The sequence below is a fragment of the Styela clava genome, chromosome 8, assembly GCF_964204865.1.
Source record: "Styela clava chromosome 8, kaStyClav1.hap1.2, whole genome shotgun sequence".
Lineage (NCBI taxonomy): Eukaryota > Metazoa > Chordata > Ascidiacea > Stolidobranchia > Styelidae > Styela > Styela clava.
In genome coordinates, this window is record NC_135257.1 from 22,070,297 (window position 1) to 22,091,941 (window position 21,645).

The window sequence follows — 21,645 nt, forward strand, 5'->3', positions numbered from 1 at the left end:
AAACAAGATATGGCTGCAAATTATAAAGATCAGTAATTAGTTAAAAATTGTAAGATAAAAATCACAGAAATACATTATACATTGGTTGGTTAGGTCTATCTCTCCTGTGACGGTTTAGAAATTGATACTAGGGATTTCCAGGTTTGTCCATTTATATGTGTTCCAATGTTTGCATTTGAACCTTTTGTTTGCTTTGTTGTTGTCTGTGTTTGTTTTGAAGTCTTTTTATTTGCGTTTCAGTATTTTATGTTGATTCCTTGTGGTTGCCGGGTTCCTAGTTTGTTGATCCAAAAGTTTTCTTTGTTTTTCCTGTATAACTCACAGTTGGTGAGTGCGTCTATTCCCAAGACACTGAAATCCTTCATGGTGTGGCCTTTGCTGTTGAAGTGATTTGGAACTGGTGTTGGGGCCTTTTTTCGGATATCCCTGATGTGGTCTGAGATCCTGGTTTTCAGTTTTCTACCGCTTTCGCCTACGTATTGTAATTGACATTTTTTGCACGTAATTAAGTATATAATATTTTTGGTGTTGCAGCTGATAATTCTCAAAAGTTGGTATTTTTGTTTGTTGATGAACTCCTGAAGTATTGGGTCTGGGTTGAGTGCAGACAGGTTGTGCACCTTTTCTTTTGCATTTAGTGAATCCTGTTGTGTTGTTAGCGTTGCTTGATTGATTGGTCGAATAATACCCAAGTACAAATGTAAATATTAATTATTTTGTGTATTTTTCATTTGGAACCTATCATACGGAACCTATCATGGTGCAAAATTAGATCAAATTTAGCTGTTCTGGGGAACAATTAATATAAGAGGTTATACTTCATATATGGAAATTATAAACAAAGCTGAGTAACTATTTCTGCGATAATGGCAAAAATGTTGTTGCTTTCTTCTATATTGCAAGTAGCAGTATCTCAGAAATCAAAAGTAAAGTAGGCGAAACAATTCAATAGTAAAAGACTTTTAAATAGATAAGAGAACATTTTCAAGACATAAAAGTTATTGCGCATATTTGATAAAAAACTCATGCACAAATTAACTATAAAAAGCTACTCTTGAAAGACAGGTATATGTAACTTTCGCTTCCCATGTCGAGCCGAGGTTTGCTTATTAAAACACTGTCTATCCAAAGGAAAAAATACGTATAAATAAATCATCAAGATGATTTCACATCTCAAGATTTCATGAAATTATATTAAATTCAACAATTAATTTAGACAAAATACGAAGTTTGGAAATAAGGCATTCAATAGCAAAGCAAAATTACTCTAAGTGGTTTAAATTAAATTGCACAACTACAACGGCGGATATTAGAAATAACACTTATGTCCGTGAGTTTCGGGATAGTCTCTCCATACGTCAAATCATTACGATGTGCTATTTCATTTTTCGGTTCGCAAATAGAAGATGGATAGGTGTGTGTTATTTGTAGATCATTCATGGAGTTCTTCTATGTTTTCGTCTTTCACTTTTATGAGATAATGAACGATACTTTCAGGAACGAGAACTTCTTTCACGTATATATATATATATATATACGATGTGCTATTTCAATTTTCGGTTTGCGAATAGAAGATGGATAGGTGTGTGTTATTTGTAGATCATTCATGGAGTTCTTCTATGTTTTCGTCTTTCACTTTTATGAGATAATGAACGATACTTTCAGGAACGAGAACTTATTTCACGTATAGAGATATATGCTGCATGTCTGATTCCAACACTTCATTTAATTTCGTGCCCATGGGAATTGTGATGACACTGATCTTTCATGCGCACTTGAACGCAAAACTTATTTTTCAGATACTGCTGAATAACATAGAGCAGTGTTGCACTGATCCCGTATTTTTCGTAAACTTCTCTTCTGTTTCCTGATTTCAATTCTTTCGTACAAGACGTCAAAAACAAGCAATGACGAAACCCAGAAAATGTATCGGCAGCTTCATTTATTGATGTTTTTGCTAGATTTTTCATTTTTCCTAATATGTATCTTAACGTTTCAGGTTTTATGGTTTACCATGCTATGTCTTCAGATTCATATTTAGGAATGTATTCACGAGTGGTCTCTCCACTTACAGATGTATTTATATTTCTTGTTCCGCTTGCTTTTCTCGGGTCACTTTTTTAATTCCAGGTGAATCTCTTTTTTTTATGAACATAAAATAAAAGAACACAGTTTTTTTCCATAATTCGTTTATCCTCTTTTATTGATTGGACAGATACTTTGGAATCGTCCTAGATGACAGCTACGTCGACGTCAGGAAAAAGAGAATAAGAAACGTAATGTCCGGAATTAGCTTCATCTCCCAAATGCACTATAACACTGCAAAGTTGGTAAAAAGCAAATGTCTTTGTGGAAGTATCATATACTATCAGTTTGTCCTCAATAAGTACTTGCTGAAGGGATTTGTTGGTGTCGACGTTGCGTACTACGTTTAGCACCAATAAAGAAGGACAACTAAACAATGAAAGATGAGACATTTCTGATGATTGAATACAAGTGCACGATCGTGTTTGCTGTTTCATGTGTTGTTCCATATAGCTGCTAATTGAAAATAAGTTTCAATGTTGAATTGAAAAAGTGAGACAGTTGGTACCTACAGGATCAGTGATTTTACACATACACTCACAACATGCTGTCTCACAAGGAGTATATAATTCCATCATATTTCAGAAATTGTTTCCAAGTAATCCCATCACATATTCGCCCACTTCCTCTTGATCTCCAACTGCCCACCCATGTTCAGCACAAATTTGTGTGATAGCCATTGGAATTGCTTCGTTACCAACATTTCCATATCGCTGTACAGACAGCAATATTTTCAGTGTGTTTGGCAAACTCGGTAAGTCATGATGTTTCACATAAAACTGTCTTTCGGAAGTGATTTCGTGTTTAAATGATTTTATACCCGCGACAAAACTTTGTATAACTGAATTAAACCAACAATTGTTCCATTTGTTCAACAACCCAATGCTGATGTTGCTTTCAACGAGAGTTGTAGCAGCAATTGCAACTCGTCTGACTGCGGAAACGAAATCAGTGAAAAGCCGATGTAGATCACAATAACGAAAACTTCCTATCAAATCTTCCGTGTGCGCTATTGGCAGTTCAAAATTACAACAAATCAGGTCAACAGCAAGACAAACGCAACTACCACAACTATCCAGGTCTTTTTGTTCAATTAAGCAATGGGTTATAAAGTTAATGTCCGTATCTTTCGCAATTGTTGTCTTTAAAAATGGTATGAAATATTGGTGAATTCTACTGATCAGATTTGGATTCGCTATCTTTTTGGAGTCTAATAAAGTAAGACTATTTGTTAAGTTGCAAAAATACAGAATAGTGAAGTGATGATCGCAGAGTACAGGAAATATAAAAAGACCTTGAAAATCGTTTACATTCCAATGAAATGTACCGTCCATTGCACTTGAATGGATTTGTAAATGTTTTTCCGGATAAAACTTCGTACGACAAAATGGTATCACTGCAAGCAAATAGATCGGTGTTTCTATTTCTGTTTTCTATAGACACAGTGAGATGAGTAAAACAATTTACAACATTTTCAGTTAACCATCCTGGATTATACGAAATTCCTGTTTTTAACAAACTCGATGTTCTTGATGCTTTTTGCACTTCATTTGTTGCAGCCGAATAAGACCGGGGACAAATGGAGTAAACGTCTAGCCAATATATTGTTGCATCTGATGATAATATAAATGCTTTTGTGTATAAATCCGTTTCAGAAAATATATTATGCCACAATATTTCCGAAAATCTTCTAATAACTGTCAAATTCACGTTCCACCGAGGTGTATGTGACGTAATTGATGGTATAATGAGCCCAGATACGTTTATTTTAGTAGGCACGGCTGACTGGTACAATTCTCGATCATTGAATACCTCCCCGACATTTGGCACATTTCTGATGTCAAAGGTCGAAATAGCGATTTCCCCTTCTGGAAAACTGCTAGTTTTGTTATCAGAAGAAACTTTAGTGAGAGAGATACAATAATCATGATCGGCTGAAATATTGGATATTTGTCGTTCCAGTGAATAGGAGTCGGCTAATTTTTCATGTACGTCATGACTGGCTGTACTATTTTTAGTGTTGTAGTTTTTAAGTTTTTATTTGAAGAATTGAGGTACCTTTGTCTCGTCGTTTTCTTTTTTTGAATTTCACCATAGATGTCTCTGGCGGTTCAGGTCTATTGGGGTTTAATACAGGCATTATCTTCTTTCTTGTTTTTGGCAATTCGATTGTATCCTTCGTGCGTGAGAATATCTTGAAACTGTTTTTCTAAAAGTTGCAACGCTTGTTAGTATAGATGAACGAAATGATCAATACCAGACGCGCTTTGGTTATTTAGAATGATATGCTTCAAATACCAGAAATGCTGTTCAATGCAACTCTGAGTTCTGGTATTACATGAAATGTCCTGAACGGAAAGTTTTCTCGAAACTTAGGAATGCGGTGGCATGGCGCGACAGATCACCTAACATAAGCTTGGAAGTTGCTTATATCCAACTAAAAATCACTTGTACAATTTTATGGCAGAATTTTTCATCCTAATAATAATTTCCAGCATCTGTTTTTTTAACAAATTCATGTTCTTTGTAAGTATTTGACTGACGGGAATTGGTAGTCAATTTGAAGTATGGTTGGAAGTCATCCGACTTACTTGAAATAAAAAATTCATCTTCATCTTGTACCAAATCATCTTCATCCATGTCCGCATTTGAGAGAAAGTTTTGTTTGTGTCCCCTTTGCCCAAGTTGTCATCGACTAAAGAAGATGTCCTTCGACAATTTGTTATTATAACAAAGCTCTTGAGCTCTTGAACATTTCATCAACTTCTGGCAATGTTTCGCAATTAAAAAACCCACTTATTCACTTCATGACGGTACTGTTAATAATCTTCGTATGTTTTGAGCACATTATTTTTGCGGCTTTCATTGCGTGACTGTAACAGTTCTGCACTATTGTTAGGTTTAAATCCCGTTCATTCGAATAGCCACAAACAATACGAAAACAGCGAATATAATATTGGAGCCTCGATTCATTACTGAAGCACTTCAGTACACTATTCCACATAGCCTTCGAACCATCTATCATAATTTGGAATGGACGAACTCTGGTTTTACGAATTTGTAGTTGAAGTGCGAGGAATTCCTGAAGAATAATGCTAATGTTGAGAACTCTATGCCGGGTGGTAAGATTTACTGCAACAGGCAAAGAAATGTTTCCACGGTACGGATTCCTCACCAACAGCGTTTGAGGTTGGAAATCAGGAAGCCCCGCACTTCGCTTCATTATTTCCCCAGTAGAGTCGAAATATATGATATCCTGTTGACAAAATGTATTGTTCTAATTGATTTTGATTAATTATTCTGACATGGAGGTGGAGCATGGATGTGCCGCGGATATATGGTATTTTCTCCAGTTTTGACATTTTTTCCAAGTTGACAATTGGGAATTCCGTTTTTCTGAAATCCTGTTTTTAGCTCTCGATTTTTCTTAATACAGCACGCGATGATGAAAAAGTATGTGATTCATAATGCTTTTGCGAAGAACTCAATGACTCATAATTTTGTATTGATGGCAATATGTAATGTATCTGTGATTCATGATGAGACCAATATATCATATTTGAAAAAAAAATTTCATACGTACGATCTATTTAGTACTAGTCGTGTACGTAATTTGTTCACTTATTCAATTTATTTCAACTCCATCGAAAAATAAATTAGTGGCCAACGAGTCAGATCACAAAGCGACTTTTGCAACTTATTTTCAAGTGTCTTTCTTTCTGCCCCATCCCCATCCTTTCTATTTTTGTCCCACTGTTCTATCCCCCTCAGCTTTTCTGTCTTCGACTCACTGCGCTATCTCCTTCGTCTCTGTATTTGACTCACTGCTCTATCTCCTTTATTCTTCCTATTTTTGACCTACTGCCCTATCTCTCTCAGCCCACCTATCCTCGACCGATTTCCCTATCACCCTCAAATTCTCGACTCACCGCCCTGTCTCCCTCAGTTTTCTCATTCTCGACCCACTGCCCTATGTCCATACGCTTTCCTACCTTCTACCTACTGCCCTGTCTTGTTCTGCTTGTTATTCTCGACCGACTGCTCTTTCTCTCTTAGCCTTATTATCCTCGACCCACTACCCTATATTCTTAAATCTTCTATATTTGCTTTATATTCCTGACCTACTGCTCTAAGCTTTCCATCTTCTGCCCACTGCCCTATCTTCTTCAGCCTTCCTGTACTCGACGCACTGCCCTATCTATCTCGGCCTTCCTATTCTAGACCTATTACCCTATCTCCCACAGTCTTTTTCTCCTCAACCCACTGCCATATCTCTCTCAGCTTTTCTGTTCTCGATGCACTGCCCTATCACCCTCAGTTTTCTTATTATCGACTCACTGCCCTATTCTCCCAAGCATTCCTATTTTTGAACAACTACTCTATCCTCCCCAGCATTCCTATTTTCGACTAACTGCCCTATCCCCCTCAGCCTTCCTGTTTTCGATCCACTGCCCTATTCCCCTCCGCGTCCATATTTTCAACCCACTGCCCTATCTCCCTCAGCCTTCATACCTTTGATCCACTGCTCGATCTTTCCCAACCCATCTTATTGTGATACTGGTCTTCAGCCTTCATATTCTCGACCCACTGCCCTATCTCCCCCAGACTTCCTATTTTCGATCTACTTCCTATCTCCCTTTTCCTTGCCTCATCGCCCTATCTTTCCCAGCCTTTCTATCTTCGACCAACTGTCCCATCAGCTACTTTCCTCTCTTTATCAAATCCTTCCAAGCATACTTCCAGGTTTTATACGGGGTGAATCTGTCAACGATATGAATGAAGCGTACGCCGAAGAAGTACGTCAACAAGGTTGACTGCATTGGTAAGATATTATTATGTGCATGATGCAAATAGCTCTGGTGACAAAATGTTCAAAATTGTAGAATTGCGTCTTATTTACATCATCAATTGTAAAGCTGTTTATTGTAGGTCTATTGCCTTGAATCTCAAATAGAAATCGACCACCATAATTGGCAGTTTAAAAAAGTACTACTTTTACCTTGATCATCGCAGCTGTATCCAGGGATGGCCATTTCCGAATACTAAACTATTTCGAATACATTCTAAAATAATGTTTTCGAATCTGGAATTCCGAATACATTCTAAAATCGAAAATAACACATTTTTGTTTTCGTTTATTAAAACCCAGTAAATTAGGAAATAAGCTTCAATAGAAATATCAGAATAAAGCCACAAACCAACAGTATATGTACACAAAGTAAATGATAGTTTATAGCTATCAATAAAAAATAACAGCAACTTGTGACACAGTCAGTTTATTAAAATTATTCACTTTGTACAAATGACCATATGAAAAGTTGCCAAGGAGTTGTCTGACGCTTTCTATCATTGGTACCATGATATTACGATAATAGTCAAGTCTATGGACAAAAATACTACTTGTAATCAGATAATTGTGTATATTTTCTGAGAGTGATAAAATTTATTGGAAATACAGGCAACTGAAACAAGCAACAACAATCGAAAATCAGTTATGCCTTTACAAATTCTAATATTTGAGCCTAGAGTTTTCCAATACCTACCAGTATATTTGTATATTAATTTATGTGAATCATATTGTTATTATGTGTAACATATTGTTGTGTTTGAAATTAGAAATAAATTAGTAGAGGATAGCGCGCAGCCAGGATTTTCGAAATCGGAAATTCCCATTGCCGCCTGTAACACCGACCGCGATTCCTCGCTCGTTAAAAGAGCCGTCTTTTCAGCGTATAATGATCATCCTGTTACGTAAAATATTCAATACGTGACAACTACGAGATTCTAAAATATCTTTATTTAATTTATTGTGTCCAACGTAACTCGTGGTTGCTTATTCTTACGTCAAAAAAACATCACTATTCGGTCCACGGCGATCTGTGACCTAAAAGTACGAGATAAACTGCCTGATGTATTTAATTTTAATACGTATTTTTGCAATCTTGCCAACTCGTTATCGCCGTTAGAAAAATCTCAAATAATGATATAAAATCCTGTTAAGTGTAGAGTATAATTCATTTCATACAATGAATATACATATAAAGTTTAGCAGTAAATTAAAAATACATATTCATCGCCGCGATTATGCCATTTTACAACTTTTACAACAATTAATATAACAACGAATATATATTTTTCTGTTGTGCAAAGTGATGAATTCGTGACCGACACGGCATATTTAAAATGTCTTGCTTTATTAATTTGATTGTCCTCAATTTAACCTGCGGTTGCGTCGACAAAATAAAATCCCCACCACTCTTATGTACCATTGCAATCCGCGGTCATAAAAATAAAAACGTGTGGTAAACTGCCCGATTAAATAATGTTTTGATCCGTATTTTGCGAATTCGGCAAATAACACTCGGCAGTTAACAGTGACTCCGCTCAATCGAAAAGCTGTCACTCTGATTATTTTTAGATAAAACCGTTCGAAAAATCCATAAATCTGCTGTAACATCTCAGAGTAAAATTTAGTTCATCACAATAAAATTGATTGAATATACTTTAGATTGATTATATTATATATCGATACATCCTCACAACCTGGGAAAAAGTCGCGTTTCAAACCTTGTATCATGTTAAAACGAAACACGAAATTTTGCGGTTTTCACTGCCTAGAAGAGCGTTTTTTAAATTTTCGCGGCCTTCAATAAAACTTATATTGTTCACGGCTTTATTTTCAGTATTTTAAATTGCCGCTTTTCAATCAAAAAGTTGCGTTGTCTTTAGAAACTCGCCGCTGATGAACGTATTCACCAGATTCCAATTCTGTGCGCGTACAAAAATAAAAAAATTGTCATAGTTATCGTGGAACAAATTTGTGGAAAAATTTCGTTTTAGAGAAAATAACACAAACGTAAAGGCGTTTACAGCCTAAATAACACGTTACGCTGATGAGTGATGAAAACAATCACGCGCAAGTTTTTAACGAGAATGTTTTCATTCAACGGAAACGTCTTGAAAGCGGCGTCGAAAATGTGTGACGTCACACAAATATCCGATATTCTTATGAACGCTAATTCCGATATTCGAATAACGAGATATTCGAATACTTTATTCGAATTGGCCATCCCTGGCTGTATCTATCTCTCGTCTCCAGAATGTGCAGACGCTGGGGGTAAAAAAAAACGCTTGAGGAATTATAAAAAAAACGTTGACGTATGTCTTAACTGTACCTCGCGGTGTCGGTAAGACTATTTTATTTGTTGTCTGCGTGTTGGGCACGCGCTCTTTAGCGACATCTCGCGGAATACTCTAGCACGCGCTTTTATTGAGCCATGAGTGGGGATAATAACAAATTCAAAAAAGACCTTGCAAAATAGCCTCACGATACTCGACAGACACGCACACTCCTATAGCGTATATATATATTCGAATAGCCAATAACCAAACCTTAGGATCAAGCACCTACCCAGTCATCGACAAAAGATTCCGTAACGACCGAGTCATGTGGAGTGCGCAAAGTAGATTAAGTGTGCAACAATCTTCCCATACACAACCGTTCTCTTTATTGTAGTGACAAATGAACCATGATGTAACAGCAAAATGTTCTGAAATCTTCTCGTTGTGTGAATGAAGTGTCTTGGTTGGCTACTGATGTAAGCTAACTTGTGGGAAAGTCAAATATTCGTAGCGGATTGGTCTAATCGACGCCTTGTAAAGATGATTGATGTTAAGTCAGTGTTTCTGGCGAAGGTATTAAACTTGAAAACGTAGCAATTACAAGACTTTTTCTAAACACAAATCACTTTGTTTGTAATCCGTTAGTAGACAATTTTCACACATGCTTTGAATACGGATCTAAGACACGCTCTCATATTTGCGAAGGTAATTTACGTGGAAACTATGCTGGAATATGTCACACCCTGGAGGGACTGTGCAAAGCCTCAACATGTTCAACTCAAGACATCATCATATTTAGTACCGACGATTTAATGAATATGCCATTGATTCTGGAATGAGAGTATGAATCGTTACCATCGACTACTGCGAATCGATAATCGATGCGATTGCTCACTATTTTGAAAAATTAAAAATTTGGACGCTCATGAAAAAATGTATAACAAAGCTCATTTAAGTGATTTGCATTCTTCATTTGCTTCAATACGTTACTCTTAGTATATCGGTCTACTAAGACTACTAGTCATACAAATGATTTGAGCTGAGTCTCGCATGGGCGCACTAATTATTTACTCATCGATAGCAAGCGATAATATCCTGTCATAAGTTTCCTCTTGTGACGATGAATCAAAAACTTCCATACAAGTATTAAATAAGTATTGAACACAATTCCATTTTTCCAATCATCGTGAAAAGAGACGTTTTCAGCTGTATTATCACGTGATAAGTTATCTCAATCCAATGTCTGAACTACTCCCTGCTCAATGCATTGACCCATATCCCTCAGCGTTTTCTATCCTACTTGCTCAACCTGATTTTTTTAAAAACAGACATGAAAACAGCAAAATGTATGTCACACGAAAGCTAAATTTATATCGAGTTCATGAGGCAAGTTCGTAAAAAATTATTTCCGAACTTTGACATTACGCAAATTAAGAATTAAAACCTTTAAATTTGTCATCTCGACCTTCAGTATTCAAAAAAGTTGATTGACAAAGACAAACAAAACTAGCAGATAAATGACTCTTTAGTGTTTGAATTTTGAATCTAAATCTTAATAAATTTTATACAACAATTTAATCTAAGTAAAACATCAATCCTATAAACTTAAAATTAGAATCAAAGATTTATGTTTTACTGATGAAATATCCAGAGGAACAAAATAATCCAGCCAGACGTTTCATTATATCAGGATCTCACAAATAACTCCATCTACCTTCCAGGTAGGCGCACCATTCTCCATTGCTTGATATCTCAAATCGAAATTAGCATAAATATAAACATTTGTGAAATGTTTACGATTGATTCCAATGTGCGGGAAGCCTGAACCCCATTTGATGAATGAATCTGCAGGTGTGACGTCACGGGTCTGAGAAGAATGATTGGATGAGGATTATCATTGAATTACGCTTAATTAACTGTAACTCTCACATGCTGTGAGGTAAATCTCAATGTTCGGACTGTAAGGAATTGGCTTCTCTGAAACTATACATTTATTATAAATTTATCTATGAATGAAATATATGTATGCATTGGAGTATGAGCGTTTAAAAAGCACGGTAATTACCGCAGTGTTCCTCCGTAACTGATTTGATAGATAAAGACCACACTTGCCTGCCTGCACCAGAGAACAATTAGGCATATTCCTAATTTAATTGTCTCACAAATACCTGTCGTTGCATTGGATCTGGGCATGCCCACACTTCACCAGCTCAATAACAGATCCTTATGTTTACGAGTTTAAGTTAAATAAAACATTCATAGAACACTAACCATTGGATCAAAGCGAATTCCTGTCCATATATTAATCCACGGCAAATCGTTTATTGCCAAATATTTTACAATCGCATTGTAAGATTCTTCATTTCGGATCAAACCAACATCCGCGTTACGTTTTTTACAAACATCAACTGCTGTGTCGTAGTCAACTTTTTGCAACACGAAAATATAACAGATCTTTCCAACCTTCAATTCGCAGTTTTCTGAAGTGTAAATGATAGTATTACAATTTTTGAGTCCGCGTAGAACCTGGTGACTTTTATTATCACTATCTGGAGGTTTGAAAGCATAAAATTACAAAATTGGGGATTTGAAATTTTTTTCTTAAAGTAGGCCTTAAATTGTGGATTTGAAAGTTCTGACACCAACTTCGATAGTTTAGACTTGCCAAACCAGTGGAAACATGTCAAATGTCGACTCTATATACGTAGGCCTGAGCATGGAAACTTACCTGAGGAAGGGGTCGGTTTCAATGTTGTTTGAATCGTTGTCGTCAGTCTCTGTTGGTTTCCAGATTGAACCTGTTGAGGTTTCTCCATTGCAGAAAGTTTTAGTTCAATCCGCTCCATTGCTGAACAGAAGAATATACATAGGTCAGCGTCTATTTTCAGCATTACCAAAAACAAAATGTTGTCAGTGGCAGAATGGCCAATTTGGTTTTAGTTGAACATGTAGCCAACTTGACGGAAATAGCATAAGTCTTTAGATTCTATCTATAATAACTTTCAAGTACAGTACCTAACATGACTCAGATCTAAAGAACCTATAATGCTTGCTAGCCTCATATTTAAACTCAGTTATCGTCGAAAGGTTCTCTGTTACACCAAGTTTTTGTTCCATTCTGGATATTACTGAATATAACAATATTTAGATTAATGTAGGACATATTTGCTGTGCTTAAATACAAACCCAATGTTTCATTCCAATGTCAGAGGATTCTTGCTTGTAATTTTATAATTTAATTTATTTTAAACTCAAACGGTTATTCGACGCCACGAAATGCTTCAAAAATATAAAGTTACAGTTGCTACCTTTCTTCATCAAATTATTCGTTTTATTTTGTTCATTCAATTCTTTCTCCAGCTTATCATTTCTTTCTTGAAATTTGATCAATTCTAACAAAATGAAATGATTTGTCAAAAAATTGGCAATAATATGGAAAAACTTCATCGATACCACATGGTCACATTCCACATGTCAGAGATGTAATAACGCATCATGTATATGAAAAGTATAAAGTTTATGTCATATCCTGGCTGGTCTATCGCAGTTTGTTTGGGACTAACTTATGATTACTGGTACTACACTAAAATCCTCTGAGTGAAAAAGTGTCTGATTGTAACAAAACGTTTCAGAACGAACTTGTTTCTGCATTTTGGTAAACAAATTCTATACAGCACACTGACATATTCAAATAAGTATTCAAAAAGTGATTGGCAATAGCAACAATTGTTACCCACTAAAATTTTCAAATCAATTGGTTGATTAGATAAATAAGAGTCGATTTTTACACAAAACAAGAAAAATGTAATATAGCAACAATACGTCCAATTTGTGCCCAATAAGCCACACTGAAGCTGCTTTTTAGAAAGAATCAATTCGGCACGACGTAGATCACAGGACTTAATGTCAAATATCAATTGCAGTAACATAACGTCACTGACCTTTCTTCAATTCATTGATCACAGAGTTTTGTTCTGTGTTTTCCTTCAGTAGAGTTTCAATTTGACGAGATTGGTGAAGAGCGTTATTGCGAATATCTTTTATTTCGTTTGATTGTTCCGCAATTTTTTTACGATGCTCTCGGATTTCTGGCAGAAAATATTATAGTTCCAGTTTTCTACACCAGCTTTTTCATCACTGATCTTTAAAATCTTCAATAAATATTCTATTAATCCTACAACTGATATTATTTATATTTGAATCCGTGTACATTAACATGGACGATGGTGACCATGTTTCGCATTAGATATTTCTTATTCAATTCGGTGTTCAGTCCAATCTCTTTTAGTCATGAATCGTGTACACTACGGATGTGTTGGGAGAAAATAAATACATTATAAAATGAACTGACCAGAATTTGCTCTAGCAAAGTGAGCTTTTGATTCTTCTAACTCTGATCTGATTTTTCTTATATCTGCGCAGAAAAAGACAATAATAGGCAATAATTCAAAAAGCTCAATCGCGGCGACGGCTGAAATGCCAAGTGCTATTAAAACGATATGTCATAATGGCAGCTAATAATGAAGGAAACTCATTTCTGAATGAAGTTATGGCGACCACTGAATGTCAGGAGACTGTATAGAATTATGATATTCAAAATAGAATGCCACTGTATGCTTTTGGTTAGCATAGATATGACTTAATAATATATAGTGAGCATAAAAGACAGTAAAAAAACTTAATCGATATGCTTCGCCGCCAACACCAACTCTGATAACCCACGTGATATTCAATCGTTCACACTTACCTAAAATATTTCTAGTTACGACAGGAAGCAAGTTGCCAGTATTTTTTGATTCCGTGTCATTCATAGATTTGCACGTAATCGGAAACTCCTTATCATGCAGATGTTCATCAATGTTGAAACCTGGTCTGTCCCATCCTACTGCAACCAAATCACATTGTGCAATCTGGCAACCCGGCTTGGGAGAGCAATGAAACATTGTTTCATCTTGGCACCAGGATGAAGCGATGACGTATATTAACATAAAGACGATTGAGATTTTCATCTCGATTTCAGGATATTTACGTTATAACTGAGGAATAAAAATTGTTTGTGTTTATTTGCACATGAAACCGTGGATATATCAGGACGTGGATCAAATGACGTTCAAACTATGAGCTTGCTGCTGTTCTTAATGACGCGGCTCACTAACCCTTTAGTTGTTCTGAATTCAGAAAAACAGTTTTAACAGCGAATAATTTGAGAGTTTGACGACTAAGATTTTCAAAATGTTTGTCCAATACATTTTTTCGTAATTGCCTAGATCTTGCTCTGAAAATATACAATGATAAGTATTCATTTCTAATCGACTTTATCGCAATTTTCTATTACCTTTACTTTACCTGTTGTTAACGGGGTTTAAAGTAGATGTGTTGGCAGGGTCGTTTTTATGCTCAGTTATTAAATAATCTTCCCAGGGAGTGCCCGTGTTTATGTTTCGTAGATTAGAAAACTAAAATTGAAATTTCGTGAACTTTGCATAAGTTTACATGATATTTAGTGGCCAGGCCTTAATCTATTACTGTGCGTCCTCAGTCGGCCATAGGCTCCGCGTTTATTCTACACGCAAATTATCAAATTTACATTTTATATATTATATTCCTATAGATAGGGCAACGTTTTTATGCTGTATACTTAGACTCGTAAGTGAGTTACATCGTAATTAGGTAAAAGGCAATCCGGCCCTGACCACAGAGTGTGCCGGTATAGTTATGGACCGACCCTGGCCATTCATGGACCAGGCCATTTTAGCAATGATAAATTAAAACAGCCGTCTATCTATACAGCACACTGCGACACCGATCTTTTCGTTTGACTTCATCGCCTGAGGCAAACGTAACATAAGACTCGAAATAGCAAACCTTACTAATTCTTATCTGACGATGTTTTTGAAGTTTCGGTCTGAGTTTTCAACCAAGTTCGACAATTCTTCTCATCTCACATTCTTGCTATAGCATATATATATATATTTATAGTATATATAAACTCATAGCATAGTCTTTTACGCTTCGAAAGTAGCCGAATGGCTACAGCAACAATTCCGCCGTCAGAAATGTCTTATCGAATCACGTTTAGATATTACAAAGTTGAAACCTTTTCATCCAAACTTTGAAAACTTAGCTAACTGTTCCATTAGCAACTTGCCTCTATGCAATCGATATCAAACTATACTGATATGTTTTCGTCGCCTTGATTTTATACTTCAAAATTTACCGCAATCGGATATATATAGAAGAATACACACAATTATCTCGTGACGCAGTTTCGGTTTACTGATGTCGCGTAATAAACAATGACATCGCAGAATGAATGTTAGTTGTTTGCAATATTCCATTTTTAGAGAAATTACAATGAATTTTAAAATATGAGTTCCATATACTAATAAATTTCAATGCAAAGTTATTTAGGTTTCTCTGTAAGTTAAAAGAAAATAGAAATTTGTTTATATAAGCTGGCGTATACTGCTAAAACAGACCCTAAAATTACCCAAACTGTCAAGTAATGTATCATTTTTCAATTATATAGTTAACTATGTGAACAAGAAGCTCTGTGTAAATGGCTTACTGAAAGGAGAGAAATGTAGCCGACAGAAACTCCAAGGCAGTATCAAGTAGTATTATTCGTATCAGTATTATTCGCTGTTTAAGCAATCTCCATCATAAATATACTTTCTATACTTCTACTATAACATAAACTAAACCTCAAACCGACAACTTTTGGTTAAATCGATTGGATTACTCCGACACATCGGAAAATATTCAGACTTAAAAAGCAAATCGAAGACGGCAACGAAGAAAACAACAACAATACAACCAATTTTGCATCAATTAGCCTAATGTATATAAAACACTCCAGACCTGATAATATCAAGTAAAAACAAAGACGTTAAGCTGTCGGATAAAAACAGTCTTAAAATAAGGCAGGAAACCTCCAAAACAGTTGAAACTGTACACACAATCCGCAAGATGCCTTCAGGAGACCTGAAAATTGAATGCAAAAGTTTAGAAGATGTAAAAAAAATGACCAGCATCAAAATATTCCAAAACATAGAGGTAAAATGTGATCAATATGTCAAGTATCAAAATACTATGTATAGTTTTACTTTGCTCATATAAATACTTTTAATTGCTAATACAACAAGAACCCAAAAATGTACTGGCGTTGTGAAAAACATGTATATTGACATCAGTATAGAAGAACTAAAAGCAGTGGTGTTTCACAAGTCCGTCGCATCATGAGAACATCGAGCTCCAATAGTGAAAAAACCCCAACAAAAACCGTGGTTGTGACTTTTTACTCAGCACATTTACCATCATACATTTATCTGGGTTATGAACAATTCCCAGTGGAACAATACATCACAAGATGCTACAATTGTCAACGATTTGGACACATTGCTAAATTTTGCAAGGCTACACAACGTTGTGCCAACTGTGGATCGAACCACTCCACAACTTAATGTAAGTCAACCACTAAATGTTATAGATGCCAAGGCAATCATAGTGCTGTGAGCCCCCAATGTCCACAATATACACGTCAGAAAAATATTCAAATGAAACAAATTGTATCATATGCAGATGCTGCTCGTGTGGTTGAAAAGAACTCAAAAGAACTGACAATATAAGAAACAGTCAGCCTCAACAGTTGAGCGATGCCCCATCAACATCAACATTACACACATCGACAAAAGTAAGAGAGCCAAATAAGAGAGATATCGGTAATCAAACAAAATTAAAGAATGTTATATATCACCCTCAGCTCACAGAACAATCTGTACCTACACCTATAATGGATACCATGGTTTTCGTTGGTTTCATTTCAGATATAATAAAAAAAAGTTATGACATTGGAAGTACCTTCAGAAGAGGAGATAGTAACAGTAATCACCAGTGCAGCAGAATCCAGATTCCACATCAACATCACTACTGATGACCTCAAATCTTTGCCTAAAACAAGAAATATAGAATCTATGGAAAATGACAGAATCAGTACAAGCGATAGATACACGAATGCCAATAAAACATTAATAGGCTTTTCAATACTGCAATGGAATTGCCGCAGCATCAGAAACAAGGACTTGGACTCGGTCCATCTTATATACCATATGGCAGAAACACCAGACATTATATGCTATGCTTACAAAAAACATGGCTGAATTTAAATGACACATTTGAAATACTAGGATAGAACAAGAAGAAGAGGAGGTGGTTGTCTCATAGCAATAAAAAATGCTCATTCTTCCAAAGAATTTATCATAAATATCAGCAATATAGAAATACAAGCAGTGGAAATAGATGGGCTCAATATAGTGAACGTATATGGAACAAACTGTAATCAGTAATTTATTTTATCACCAGAAAATACACACTGTACATACAGAACGAGATTAGAAAAGAGAGGAAAATAATGCATTTCGGGGTGGAAGGGGACGCGACAAACCAGCATTGGTTATCGAGCAGCGACACCAATGAATAGTCTAACATTGATTGGGTCATACAAGAAAAAAAAACTTAACAAAGAACAACCTAGACCAAATGCTCAATTGCCTTGGGAGGAGAACTGTACTATGTGGTGATTTGAATGCCCAAAACACTATCTGATATAGCTCACAGACAAACTATAGAGGTCTGGAAGTACAATCATTCATTGAGCAAAATAATCTTGTTTTGCTAAACGATGACTCCACAACTAGAGAAGCCAGAGGACATCAGGTATCAATCATTCATTGATCTTTGTATAACTACAAATGATATTGATCATGCATGTACTATGGAAACACTACAAGAAAATCTGAACAGTGACCACAACTTGCTGTGGATAACAGTGAACAAAATTTCAAATTTAGATCCTGCTTCAAAATCACAAAATGTATCAACGAAAAATACAGATTGGGTAAAATATAAATTTGAATGTTTTGAGAACATAAACGGTGCAACAATAAACGAAAATATAGATGAATTTAATACTAACCTGTCGCTTGGAATAATACAAAGTGTCATAGCCTCTAGTCCCATCCCAGTAAAAAGACACATAAGAAATCCCATACCATGGTGGAATTCGACTTGTAGTAAGGCTGTAAAACAAAAAAACAAGCATATAGAAGGGCCAAGAGAACATGTTTACCACAGGATCTCATTAATTATAAAAATTCGTTTATCTTCTTTTATTGATTGGACAGATACTTTGGAATCGTCATAGATGACAGCTACGTCGACGTCAGGAAAAAGAGAATAAGCAACGTAATGTCCGGAATTAGCTTCATCTCCCAAATGCACTATAACACTGCAAAGTTGGTAAAAAGCAAATGTCTTTGTCGGTGTCGACGTTGCGTACTACATTTAGCACCAAATAAAGGACAACTAAACAATGAAAGATGAGACATTTCTGATGATTGAATACAAGTGCACGATCGTGTTTGCTGTTTCATGTGTTGTTCCATATAGCTGCTAATTAAAAATAAGTTTCCATGTTGAATTGAAAAAGTGAGACAGTTGGTACCTACAGGATCAGTGGTTTTACACATACACTCACAACATGCTGTCTCACAAGGAGTATATAATTCCATCATATTTCAGAAATTGTTTCCAAGTAATCCCATCACATATTCGCCCACTTCCTCTTGATCTCCAACTGCCCACCCATGTTCAGCACAAATTTGTGTGATAGCCATTGGAATTGCTTCGTTACCAACATTTCCATATCGCTGTACAGACAGCAATATTTTCAGTGTGTTTGGCAAACTCGGTAAGTCATGATGTTTCACATAAAACTGTCTTTCGGAAGTGATTTCGTGTTTAAATGATTTTATACCCGCGACAAAACTTTGTATAACTGAATTAAACCAACAATTGTTCCATTTGTTCAACAACCCAATGCTGATGTTGCTTTCAACGAGAGTTGTAGCAGCAATTGCAACTCGTCTGACTGCGGAAACGAAATCAGTGAAAAGCCGATGTAGATCACAATAACGAAAACTTCCTATCAAATCTTCCGTGTGCGCTATTGGCAGTTCAAAATTACAACAAATCAGGTCAACAGCAAGACAAACGCAACTACCACAACTATCCAGGTCTTTTTGTTCAATTAAGCAATGGGTTATAAAGTTAATGTCCGTATCTTTCGCAATTGTTGTCTTTAAAAATGGTATGAAATATTGGTGAATTCTACTGATCAGATTTGGATTCGCTATCTTTTTGGAGTCTAATAAAGTAAGACTATTTGTTAAGTTGCAAAAATACAGAATAGTGAAGTGATGATCGCAGAGTACAGGAAATATAAAAAGACCTTGAAAATCGTTTACATTCCAATGAAATGTACCGTCCATTGCACTTGAATGGATTTGTAAATGTTTTTCCGGATAAAACTTCGTACGACAAAATGGTATCACTGCAAGCAAATAGATCGGTGTTTCTATTTCTGTTTTCTATAGACACAGTGAGATGAGTAAAACAATTTACAACATTTTCAGTTAACCATCCTGGATTATACGAAATTCCTGTTTTTAACAAACTCGATGTTCTTGATGCTTTTTGCACTTCATTTGTTGCAGCCGAATAAGACCGGGGACAAATGGAGTAAACGTCTAGCCAATATATTGTTGCATCTGATGATAATATAAATGCTTTTGTGTATAAATCCGTTTCAGAAAATATATTATGCCACAATATTTCCGAAAATCTTCTAATAACTGTCAAATTCACGTTCCACCGAGGTGTATGTGACGTAATTGATGGTATAATGAGCCCAGATACGTTTATTTTAGTAGGCACGGCTGACTGGTACAATTCTCGATCATTGAATACCTCCCCGACATTTGGCACATTTCTGATGTCAAAGGTCGAAATAGCGATTTCCCCTTCTGGAAAACTGCTAGTTTTGTTATCAGAAGAAACTTTAGTGAGAGAGATACAATAATCATGATCGGCTGAAATATTGGATATTTGTCGTTCCAGTGAATAGGAGTCGGCTAATTTTTCATGTACGTCATGACTGGCTGTACTATTTTTAGTGTTGTAGTTTTTAAGTTTTTATTTGAAGAATTGAGGTACCTTTGTCTCGTCGTTTTCTTTTTTTGAATTTCACCATAGATGTCTCTGGCGGTTCAGGTCTATTGGGGTTTAATACAGGCATTATCTTCTTTCTTGTTTTTGGCAATTCGATTGTATCCTTCGTGCGTGAGAATATCTTGAAACTGTTTTTCTAAAAGTTGCAACGCTTGTTAGTATAGATGAACGAAATGATCAATACCAGACGCGCTTTGGTTATTTAGAATGATATGCTTCAAATACCAGAAATGCTGTTCAATGCAACTCTGAGTTCTGGTATTACATGAAATGTCCTGAACGGAAAGTTTTCTCGAAACTTAGGAATGCGGTGGCATGGCGCGACAGATCACCTAACATAAGCTTGGAAGTTGCTTATATCCAACTAAAAATCACTTGTACAATTTTATGGCAGAATTTTTCATCCTAATAATAATTTCCAGCATCTGTTTTTTTAACAAATTCATGTTCTTTGTAAGTATTTGACTGACGGAAATTGGTAGTCAATTTGAGGTATGGTTGGAAGTCATCCGACTTACTTGAAATAAAAAATTCATCTTTATCTAGTACCAAATCATCTTCATCCATGTCCGCATTTGGGGGAAAGTTTTGTTTGTGTCCCGACTAAAGAAGATGTCGTTCGACAATTTGTTATTATAACAAAGCTCTTGAACATTTCATCAACTTCTGGCAATGTTTCGCAATTAAAAAACCCACTTATTCACTTCATGACGGTACTGTTAATAATCTTCGTATGTTTTGAGCACATTGTTTTTGCGGCTTTCATTGCGTGACTGTAACAGTTCTGCACTATTGTTAGGTTTAAATCCCGTTCATTCGAATGGCCACAAACATTACGAAAACAGCGAATATAATATTGGAGCCTCGATTCATTACTGAAGCACTTCAGTACACTATTCTACATAGCCTTCGAACCATCTATCATAACTTGTAATGGACGAACTCTGGTTTTACAAATTTGTAATTGAAGTGCGAGGAATTCCCGAAGAATAATGCTAATGTTGAGAACTCTATGCCGAGTGGTAAGGTTAACTGCAACAGGCGAAGAAATGTATCCACGGTACGGATTCCTCACCAACAGCGTGTGAAGTTGAAAATCAGATAGCCCCGCACTTCGCTTTATTATTTCCTCAGTAGAGTCGAAATATATGATACCCTGTTGACAAAATGTATTGTTCTAATTGATTTTGACTAATTATTCTGACATGGAGGTGGAGCATGGATGTGCCGGATATGTGGTATTTTCTCCAGTTTTGACATTTTTTCCAAGTTGACAATTGGGAATTCCGTTTTTCTGAAATCCTGTTTTTCGCTCTCGATTTTTCTTAATACAGCACGCGATGATGAAAAAGTATGTGATTCATAATGCTT

At 35.9% G+C, this 21,645-nt stretch overlaps 1 protein-coding gene and 1 long non-coding RNA gene across 2 annotated transcripts; both read right to left on the minus strand.

The window, feature by feature from the left end:
* Window positions 1-10,615: 10,615 nt before the first annotated feature.
* LOC120346318 (uncharacterized) lies at window positions 10,616-14,230 on the minus strand. Its single transcript, XM_039416028.2, has 7 exons — window positions 13,955-14,230; window positions 13,559-13,621; window positions 13,149-13,295; window positions 12,516-12,599; window positions 11,936-12,055; window positions 11,479-11,687; window positions 10,616-11,074 (listed from the first exon to the last, which is right to left on the minus strand). The coding sequence occupies exons 1-7, from the start codon at window positions 14,214-14,216 to the stop codon at window positions 10,889-10,891; spliced, it is 1,071 nt and encodes a 356-aa protein (XP_039271962.2). The 5' UTR covers window positions 14,217-14,230; the 3' UTR covers window positions 10,616-10,888.
* A 1,558-nt stretch (window positions 14,231-15,788) lies between these two features.
* Window positions 15,789-18,286, minus strand: LOC120325765 (uncharacterized). Its single transcript, XR_005567373.2, has 3 exons — window positions 18,182-18,286; window positions 17,068-17,157; window positions 15,789-16,191 (listed from the first exon to the last, which is right to left on the minus strand). It is a non-coding gene; the product is annotated as an uncharacterized LOC120325765 (long non-coding RNA).
* Between the last annotated feature and the right edge of the window lie 3,359 nt (window positions 18,287-21,645).

Excerpts from the sequence above, each read along its gene's own strand:
- LOC120346318 (XM_039416028.2), bottom strand. The coding sequence starts at position 14,216 with ATGAAAATCTCAATCGTCTTTATGTTAATATACGTCATCGCTTCATCC. Across the intron at positions 11,688-11,935 it reads GAAACCGACCCCTTCCTCAG|AAAACTGCGAATTGAAGGTT; the intron begins GTAAGTTTCCAT and ends TTTACACTTCAG. Across the intron at positions 11,075-11,478 it reads GAATTCGCTTTGATCCAATG|ACCCGTGACGTCACACCTGC; the intron begins GTTAGTGTTCTA and ends CATTCTTCTCAG.